At 31.5% G+C, this 11,084-nt stretch overlaps 1 protein-coding gene across 3 annotated transcripts; it reads right to left on the reverse strand.

The window, feature by feature from the left end:
- Positions 1-590: 590 nt before the first annotated feature.
- LOC131859525 (uncharacterized) lies at positions 591-2,724 on the reverse strand. 3 transcript variants are annotated; one of them, XM_059213393.1, is made up of 4 exons: positions 2,550-2,724; positions 1,398-1,595; positions 1,285-1,315; positions 591-1,128 (listed from the first exon to the last, which is right to left on the reverse strand). In XM_059213393.1, the coding sequence occupies exons 2-4, from the start codon at positions 1,410-1,412 to the stop codon at positions 932-934; spliced, it is 243 nt and encodes an 80-aa protein (XP_059069376.1). In that variant the 5' UTR covers positions 1,413-1,595; positions 2,550-2,724; the 3' UTR covers positions 591-931. The 3 variants fall into 3 exon arrangements, with proteins under 3 accessions (XP_059069376.1, XP_059069374.1, XP_059069375.1); XM_059213391.1 differs by having other exon boundaries at positions 591-1,315; positions 2,550-2,720; XM_059213392.1 differs by lacking the exon at positions 2,550-2,724 and adding an exon at positions 2,371-2,479 and having other exon boundaries at positions 591-1,315.
- Between the last annotated feature and the right edge of the window lie 8,360 nt (positions 2,725-11,084).

The following is an 11,084-nucleotide window of genomic DNA, read 5'->3' on the forward strand; positions in this document are numbered from 1 at the left end:
ATGAAAAAATAATATAAAACATGTGAATGTACATATTTATATTAATCTTTTAGAAAACAAAAAAATGTTATACATTTTATCTTTAAATTAAGAAAAGAAGCTCAAAAAAACCTAAACTATTCTTAGAATTAAAACAACAAACAAAGTAAATACAAATATCTTTTACAAACAAAATTTACAAATATATATTATCTATTATCAATTACTTTACAAAGAGGAAATTCTAAATATTCTCTCTTCCACATCATGCTTAATATTACCCTGCACTAATGTAGAAGGAAGAAATTTTTGCCAAAATCATGTCAGTTAAAGTATTAGTACAAAAACTAATCAACAGAAGTACATGGCATTAATTACATCATAAATCAATTGAATTCTTCTTCTAGTGCAAAGAAATGGCTATCCAGTTTTTAAAATACTCCAATAAATTAATTAATATGCTAATACATACTGGAAGACTAGATAGTTAAAAAGACTTGAATTTCAAAAAGTAATGAAGTACAGATTCAGAGAGCCATAATACATTTATCTACTTGACAAATTTGCTTTAAAATAAAGCTCATTCACTTGTCCTAAAATTTAAGAGCAAATATTGAAATATCAAATTGATTTTACTGTAACTCAAATATCTGATTACAAGTAACAAAGTCTATCCCATAAAAACATGGAAAGCTTGGTATTATGTATTATAAACATAAAGAAATATGGCCTCGTCCTGATGCTAAGCACATTGACATGATAAAAACCAACCAGAACCCTTTAGTGCTACAGCCTGGCGGGCCATTTCTGCCTTGCTCTATATATCTACTGAAAAAGAGAATCCATTATCTACTGTAAAACAGAATGGGTTAAAAAGTTTTTCATCCTGTTCACAGAAAAAGCTGTTTTCATAGAGTCTTGATAAATTCTGAGTACTCTACAGGCCTCCAAGTCAGCGAGACCATATTTCAAACCAATCAAAAGCCATGCATGCTAAACTTATAACAAAACCAAGACTGATAATATACGATGACGGCTGCACAGTGTAAAAAGCTGCAAGGAAACCCGACAAGGAAAGTATCGTTGAATTCAAAAAGGTGAGGAAAATTGTACGATCCGTTCCCCGAGCCGTAGTTATCACGAGTAATACTGCGACGATAAAAGATGCAACAATAGCACCCAATCCAAATACATTGAGAAAAAGACCATTAGCATTCATGGCGGTGGTTATGCCAAGAAATCCAAGACATACCAAAACGGCCGTGCATGGAATTAAAATGCCGGCCATCGCATAGCAAAACGTACCAAAAGGGTGCTGTTGTCCATCAGATTTCTCCTGCAAATTTCACCCCAAAAAAGTGTCAATACATTCATGTGTGCTCCCCAAATTTAAAAAGAAATGTTCATATTTGTTTTACCTGCATGGAATCCATTGGGCCGATGTTTTCTGAGCTGCCTAAATCTGTTCCTCGCCGCGTTGTCCTTTAGGATTTCTTGTAATAACCCTAAATGCACCTCTTTTGGGGTTTCTTGTATGGTGCACCTTGGCAGGCTCCTGAGGCTAAAATATTATGAACGAGTGAAAAAGATGATACAATTCGGACAGAAGTTACGACCTGCCCAAATTATTTCATAGGGTCAGAAATTGGTGAAAAATCTGACATATAGGATTTTCAGTATACACTGACAGAACTGTAAAATAATATATGATTCGCAGGATGAAACGATATACGAGTTGCCGATTGTGGATCTTTACGTTTATTTTCCCGTCATTTTATATTTATATATTAAAAAACAAATTCAAATAATTATAATATGTTTGATCAACACAAAAAACTATGAATTCATTTTAGGTCTTCTTGCAAATACATCCTTCCTGTCTGGCCTTGTTTCCATGGTAGAATTGCACTTTTCCAAGGAAAAAAGCGAACAGAGTTATTCTTGGAGAAAAATGGAGAGACTCTATTACGGGTTAAATTTACAGTAGGTCGTCTCAAACAAACAGCTGAGATGCACGTTTTGTATACAGGATTCAAAGACTCTGTGGATTTGATGAAAATAATTTTAGGGGAAGACGACCAAAACATTCAATCTAGAGAACCCTAAGTTTTGCTTCTTGGAACTTTTTTTATTTTCTTGTAAGGGATCTAAATAACCATAATTCACACACAAAGATAAGGAGGAAATCGTCTGACTAAAGCTATTTCGAGATAAATATGAAGAGGGAGAAATTGTTCCTGTTACTCAGAGGAAGGATGTGAGAAAACCAAGGTCACAAATGCAAATTAACACAGAAACTAGTATAGATCAAAAGATTCTATATCAGTAAGATAAACTTTATATGTAAAATCATACAACAGGCAACTAAAAACCTAGCAAGGGCACATTTACCCATGTATCTGCAAGTTGGACTCATAATTTTCACAAACAAATCAACAATTTCTGAAACTTATTTCAACAAATCAAGAAATGAGAAATTGCATTTCTTGATAGATTGCAGAAAAGCAAGAAAAACATCCTTTTTACTGTTGAAATAAGAAACGAGAAATATAGCAATTAACGTGACTCACCTGTATCAGCAGTCTTGAAATCCCATTTTTGTTCTCATGAGAGTTTGTTTTCTTGGAGTGCGCGCCCACCAACATCAACATCAACAGAAAATGCCTGCTCATACGTAGGAAGATTATTTAATGTTTCATTTAATTTTCCTTACACAATCGTTGACCTTCCAACATGGAATAGACGAGAGAATGTTCACCTATAAACATTTAATGTATTTTATTTTTAATTTAAATATGTTTTTTTTCTAGGAAAAATGAAAATGTTTTATAAATCATGTAGAACAAAGAAAATTTTGTGGTATGTTTGGAGGTTTTCCATAGCTATATAGTATGAAATCCAAAGCAAGACTCGATCCATTTCTTATTTCATATACTAACACTTGCACCTCAATCAGGTGTTAAAGTTACTTCAATAGTCAAATATGCTTTGGTATGTTTTGGGTGATTTAGAGGGTTGAGAGATCATAAGAAATGAAAATTATATTTGTTAGGGCTAATTGTGAACAATATAATTAAATTGAATGTAAAATGTGAAAATAATTGAATATGAATGAATGGAACTTACTTTGAACTCGAAAGTTGTGCAAAATGTTTTATAGTACAAAATTTTTACAATGTATGAAAACAATTAATTTGAGAGGTTGATTACATATAATACATTTGTTGTTGATCATTAGGAGATCTTCTATATACCTAGCATAATTGAGTAAACCATACAAAATTTTGTTGTTGATCATTAGGAGATCTTAGATATATAACTAGCAAGTCCAAATATGCTAGCTAAAGAAGCATTGTGACAATAATGACAAGAGATTTACTTTATGCATTTCCAAAGGATATAATGTGAAAACTCATTCTATCATTCTATCTTTAAATTTTCTCAATTATAAAATTGTTGTGTATAACTAATAAGAAAAATGCATTCACTTTGGGCTATTTTAAATAATTCTGAACCTAATTACATGCGTTGTGTTCATGGATGACCAAGCCTTCAACCAATAAGATCTTGCAACTAGCCTTAACTAAAAAAGTATTGGTCCCTTCCATCCCCAACCAAGGACATCCTCAGTAGCATTTTGTAGATCTTCAACATAAGTTCTACTTTGGAGAATTTTCTAAATTTCCTCTCTAAGTTCTCTTTGGTTTTTCTAATGTCATAAATTGCATACCTTGCAATTTCACATCACATGAGCCCCCCCTTTTGATTATTAAAATATAATAATGCAATATGATCTTAATCAAATTAAGATGCTCTAATTTTATAAATATGTCTAAATTCCCAACCTCTTTTGTTTGATTTCTCACAAATGAATGCACCTCATGTAGATCCATGTATGATGCACCTGCATCCTATAATAATTTGCAATTACATTACACACCACATGTTTTGGTAATATAGTGTCTTTATCAATCTACACATACATAAAAAAATGTATCTAAACTTCCTACATCAAAGTTTAAACTCTCATTTTGTTATCTCAGTTTCAACGACAACTCACACTGTCTCTAATTTTTAGAAAACTCTACAACACTCTTTCTATATATATGTATGTATATGTATATATATAGAGATAAAATACAAAATACAAAAAAAAAAGTTAGGTTGGTTGGTTGGCCTTCGAACGAAGGTTGACTGTTAAAAAATTTATTTCATTTTTTTAATTTAGGGACCTTCGCTCGAAGTTTTCCTATCAAAAAATATTTGGTGGATAAAAAGGGTCTTCAAACAAAGGCACCTTAATTCAAAGGTTCTTGGTTAGGTCTCCCCGCCATCCCTCTTCATTTTTTTGTTAAAATTTGGGATCCAAATCTTAGGTTGAACATTTAAATGGAATAAACTTGAAAAACCAATTTGCAAGATCGTAGACTTCAAAACAAGTTTTACGATAAGTATAATTTTAATATATTTTAATTTTATAATAAATTTATATTTTATGTTTTACTAAACATAGGATTTTCACAACATCAAGTTCTCTATTCTACACATTTGAAAAGTAGTTAATTAATGAAAAATATCTACGCATTAGGTATTTATGTTGAACATTTAAATGGAATAAACTTGAAAAACCAACTTGCAAGATCATAGCCTTCAAAACAAGTTGTACGATAAGTATAATTTTAATATATTTTAATTTTATAATAAATTTATATTTTATGTTTTACTAAACATAGGATTTTCACAGCATCAAGTTCTCTATTCTACACATTTGAAAAGTAGTTAATTAATGAAAAATATCTATGCATTAGGTATTTATGTTCTTCTTCCAACAAATAAATTAAATTTTGATACATATAGAACAAGTTATGCATTATGGCATACATCTCTGTCTAAATTATAATTGGATTGAATTCAAAACTTAATTTAAAATAATATGTAACAAATGCTATGAAACAAATTGCAAGAATTAGATATTCATTTTGTAAATCTATAAAATAATATAATTTTATCATTTGTATAAAAAAAATTATATAAAATAATGTAAACGTCACTTTTACAAATATTGTTGACTATAATTTTTTTTTAAATTAAAAGTTATTTAAAAAAATGTACAATTTAAGTTTGAATTTTTCCAAATAAATATATTTAGAATTTATAGACAAAAAGCAGATATTTAGTTCAAAATGTTGTTTTGTATTGAATGGTTGAATGGTCCAAAATACTGAGACTCACTACTAGATGACTCACTACTAGATTACAACAACTTACTGTCAGATAGGTCACTGCTATAGAAGTAATAAAAGAACAAAGGAAAATTGCATCTACAAATTCATGAGATCAATTCCAAGTAGGCTCAGGTAACAACATAACTACTTGCAATAGATTCAGTAAGGAATCTCTGCAAAACCTTCTTCAATCTGTTTGCACAAATACCACGGCACTAGAACACTTCTTAACACACCTTCACTCTTACTCACACTGTCTCATCCACACTCACACACACATACACCAAGATAATAAGTTGATCAAGTATAAAAAAGGATCTATACAACAATGCATCACTTTGATCAACACGTTACATAATTACAGGGACCAAAAACCCACCTTGATCAAAATTTGTTGGCTTCAACAGTCTTCTACACTTTCTTTCCATAAACATCTATATCTATTATAGACACAAATTTACAATTACATGTCATAGGTTGTCCATAAATAGCTATGATAGAAATGAATATCAACATACTTTCACCATTAGTGGTTATTACCATACAAAGGCTTTAAGATTTTGATTTCTCTTTGTCACATCAATAAAAACTAATTGCATCTCGATAATGATATAGTAATGCTCCTTTGCTGGAAATAACCATTGATTTTATACACTATGAATGGAATAATATAATATACAATATTAATAATAATTATATAATATTAATAGTAATATACAACATCAATACTGGGGGATGACCCCACAATGCAGTGGTGTCTACTCGACTACTTAATAGCTCCAGGGAAAAGCTAAAAAATACTGCTTTGATTGTGACTCATAAAAATAAAAATAAAAAAGGGCTCCATACATATATAGAAATCTTATTTCTCATATAAAACTAAGTATGACAAATTTTAAAAATTTATTATTTCTACTTGAATTTAAACTTCAATGTGCTCATGTAAATTTTCCTTAATAAACCTTCTGCTTACAATATGAAAATAATGATAAATTAATTAATTAATACAGTAAAAAAAACTTTGAATGAACACTATATAACACCATAAATACAAAAATTGGTTATGGACAAATTCACCACTACAAAATACATTGCTTCTAGACTAAGTTGGATAATATGATTTGATTGAGAAAATAAAATATTTAAGTCTTATAGATGTACCCATGTTGTTTCGTTAAAATATTAAATTCTAAAACCCTTATTTTGTAACAAAGTTACAAGATTTCATGGTTGCATGACATATTTCTTGTCTAAGTATGAGTTTCAAGTATCCTTTCTATAAATTTTGGGTGTGTCCATAAGTGAGTGCAAAAATGTAATATGAAGAATAAAAAAGTTACTAAAAAAATTGAGTACATGCATCATTCAAATGTGTCAAAATTAAATAAATGTCATTCACCTAATTTGAGGCTATAGATTTCATCATTCATATAATTTATTGAGATTTAAAAGATCAAATTAGAAATCATGTGATTTATTAGGCTTTGCAATATCATATTTGAGTGTTGGTTATGAGTTGGTACCAATGTTGAAACTCAATAACCTTGCATAAAGCCAAGGAAGAACATAAAGAATATATTTTAATCTAAAACAACTTAAAAGAATTTCTAAAAAAATACTAGAAATATCTAAATAATATTAAACAATTGTGATACTTGGTGACTTCCTCTTTGTAAACTAGTATTCTACATGTTGGGTCTTTTGGTTAAAAAACTCCTTCCAAGTTCCTTAATTATCTTCATATATTGTATCATGATTTATTTCCTTTGGTACAATAAAGAATGAAAATGGTAAGCCAAGGCATCATGCTCTAGTATCTTTGGATGAATATGGGAGGCCCTTGAATTTAATCTCGCACATGGTGATGATTGAGAGTTGTTAATAGTAGAGAATGTAACCATTGGAGGATACCTTGTTGGGGATTGACTTGATGGCCTTAATTTGGATTGAGGGTAACCCCAAAACTCAAAATCAAACCGTTGTGTAACTATCTTCATCATTCTTAGTGTCTATGTATTCTTATTTGTAAAAAATTAGAGAAGCAAGATTGCCTAAGTATACCAATGTAGTCTTCTTGGGTGGTAGTGATGGGATGTTTTAGTGTTTGAGTGGATCATCTTTGTAACTACCATAAGAGTGCCTTTTTGATCTCATATTAATGTCATAGTTTTTCATAGCATGTGTATTGCTACAATAGTATTTTGTAGGCAATATATGTCTCTTCATCACTTAAGCTTCGACCAAATGGATCACATGGATTGAGTTCATGATGAAAGTAGTTTTGAAAAAAAAAATTCTTTGCAAGCTAGGCAATAGTAGGTGTCCCTCACTAGTTGTGGTTTTAAAACATCTTGTTTGTCTTTTCTAGTGTATCTGATAAAATAATGGAAAAAGAAAGAAAAAGGCTCAAGTTTGTCATCATTACCACAATGACATTCATTATCATTACTTTCTTTAATAGAGGCATCAAGATTTGATTAATCAATTTAAAAAAACAAAAAGATAACATTTGAGGGAAAAACTCACTAAGGCATCAACACTTCGGCCTTCACATAGACCTAGCCACTGAAAATGATATACATTAACAAAGGTATACTTTTTATGTAACTCTATGAGTTATGAACTCTTGGAAAACCTTAGTAAATCTCAATGTATCACCATAAAACCCATGTTGCAAATAAATTAACCTTCTACACTATGTTGACATGAAATTCTAAATATTCTCTCTTCCACATCATTCCTAATATTAACCAGCAATAATGTAAAAGGAAGAAAGTTGTGCAAGAAATGTTAGTCTCGTCAAACCAATTCAACTATCAATCATCTTATTTAAATTATTAGTAAAAAATGAAAGAACTAAAAAATAGAAATACATGTCATTAATTACATCATAAATTGACTCATCAAATTAGTTGAATTCTTAAAATAGCTATCCATATTTTAAATGCACCAACACATGGGTTAATACAATAAATCATAAGCTATAATATATGTAGGTATCTAGGAGGCTGGATGGTAAAAGAAGGCTTCAATTAAGAAGAGTAATGAATAAATGAAGTGCAGATTCACAAAGCTATAATACATTTATTTATTTGTACAAATTTGGTTTAAAAATGAGCTAAATATTATAAAAGATGATATCATTTGGACAGGAGTTATGACCTAAAGCCCAATTTATTAGGGTCAGAAGTATGTGAAAAATTTGACATGTATGATTGTTATACTGATAGAACTGTAAAATAATATACTATTCACAGGATGAAATGATATACCTGAAACCCAAATTATTTCATAGGGTCAGAAGTTGTTGATTGTGGATATTTGTGTTTATTTTACTATCATTTTATATTTATATACTCCATCCAAAAAAAAGAAAGAAAAGAAAGCAGAGTTATTCTTCCAGAAGTGTGAAGACACTCTATTATGGGTTAAATATACAATTGGTCGTCTCAAACAAATAGTTGAGATAAACCTAAAGAACCATTGATCAATCCAGACTTTTTAACGAGAGTAAACGCAACGGAAACACAAAGATATGATGGAGGTAATGCAAAACAGATTGTTTTATTTCATGAAAATTGATTACAACCAACCAACTTATAGCATAACCAGCTCATAGGTCTGGTAGAACATACAAAATAGGTGACAACCAGGACCTTGAATCTTAAGATCTATCTTCTATGCATAGCATCACTACTTGATTCTTTGATTTATTTCATTCTAATCCACAACTATAATTATATATACAATCCAAAGGATCTGTTCGGCCCAAAAAGGGATCAAAACCTGAAGAACAAGACCTAACATGTAAAATCAACAAGGTCGGCCTCCACCAAGAGATTCCTTCAAAAAATCCAAAGGATGAAGTGTAGATTGTAGGAAAAGTTTGACCACATGCCAAGGAACATCAAAATCAATGCTCAAGGCTCGACAAGCTTCGGAAGGGGTTCCGGTAGATCACCAAAATAGGTCTAGGCAACCGGTAACAAGAAACTGTTAACCGGTAATAGGAAACTGTCAAGGAAACCGATAGTGATATCTTGTCGGAAAATGATGCAAATGTGATGTGGTTTGGAAACAAGAAATATGATCAAGTCTTCAAGTAGAATCAAACTCCATAGGAACCGATGAGCCAAAACTAGGACATGCAGAAAGAAAAGCTAAAAATGCAAACAGAAAACAAAACAGAAAGAAAATATTTTTTGTTGATGCAAGATTGCTATAAATTGGGGATGCTCCTATGTCAGACATCTGAGGTTATTGAAAAATTGAGCCTCTCACTTTGTTGGGGTAAGAGGAAAACCAAGGCGGTCTACCTCTGTCTGAGAAATCCAAGATGAATCTTCAACTAGTTTGTCCTTCTACTTCACAAGATACTCCTTTTCCTGACTGCTCCGAGTACTACGCCCAATCTTACTGTCCAATTTTTTTTAATCTGATCCGGTTCCTTCCAAGGTAACTGTTTCTCTGAGTCTACAATATTGTCCTCACTAAATTTTGGTTCATGATACTCATGAAGATTTGCAATATTAAACACAGGTGAAATACTCAGACTATCTGGTAACTCCACTTCATATGCATTTCCAGAACTGAACTTCCTCAAAATCTTGCAAGGTCCAAACTTTTTCATCTGCTTTTTTTATAAGCTCCAATCAGGAATCTCTCTTTTCTCAGATATACCATCACTTCATCACCAACTTCAAACTTCTTATGTCTCCTCTTCTCATCTGCCTTCTCCTTATACTTGTTGTTCATGTCTTCCAAATGCTTCTTAACCTAAATATGCAAGGTTGCCATGTGATCTGCAAAATCTTCTACTTCTGAACTTCTCCAGTCTTCACTGCTAATATCTCTTAATTATGATATACCTCTAGGGTGCACTCTGGTAACTATCTCAAAAGGTGTTCTTCTGGTACTCCTATTTACTGAATTATTGTAGGCAAACTCTTCTTGTGCAAGGATCAAATCCTAGCTTCCGGTTTTATCTCCAACTAAACATCTCAACAAATTTCCCAAGCTCCGATTAACAACTAATGTATGTCCATCAGTTTGTGGATGAAAAGTAGAACTAATCTTCAAATATGTCTTCATCTTCTTCCGAAGTGTTCTAAAAAATAACCAACAAACTTAGTGTCTCTGTCTGAAACTCTTCTCTTAGGTAATCCATGCAATCTCACTACTTCCTTGAAAAATAAGTCTGCTACATGCAATGCATCTGATGTCTTCTCACAAGGTATGAAATGAGCCATCTTTGAGAATCTATCCACTGCCACAAATATAGAATCATTCCCTGTCAGTTTTTTAGGCAATCCAAGTACAAAATCCATGCTTATATCCTCCCAAGGTCTTACCAGTACTGTCAAAAGTTTATACAATCCCACATTCTGGCTACTACCCTTTGCAACTTGACAAATTCTACAACTTTGCACATATTTCTTAACATCCGTGTGAATCTGGGGCCAAAAGTACTGCTCACTCACCAATGCTACTATTTTGTCAATATGAAAGTGTCCATCTAATCCTCCACTGTGTTTCTCCTTTATCATATTCTCCCTCATAAAACTAGAGTAAATAAGGGAAATTATTGTAGGCCTTTCTTCCCAAATTCTCTATGCCCAAACTTGTTGCATTCATAACAGTTTCCATTGAATCTATTGGATCTAGGCTTATTGTTTAAAAAATAAGGGAAATTATTGTAGGCCTTTCTTCTACACACATTATTAGTATGTCCTTCCTTGAGACAATTGAAGCAAACAGGTTTAAACTTTTGTTTACCTTTATCCTTGGATGTTGGTTGCTTCTTTGATGCTTTAGCTTTTGTTCCAGAGGTCTCACCTTCCTCATACCCAGAGAAACCAAGTCCAGTGGTATTCTTTACCG

The sequence above is a fragment of the Cryptomeria japonica genome, chromosome 10 (genome assembly GCF_030272615.1).
Source record: "Cryptomeria japonica chromosome 10, Sugi_1.0, whole genome shotgun sequence".
Classification (NCBI taxonomy): Eukaryota; Viridiplantae; Streptophyta; class Pinopsida; order Cupressales; family Cupressaceae; genus Cryptomeria; species Cryptomeria japonica.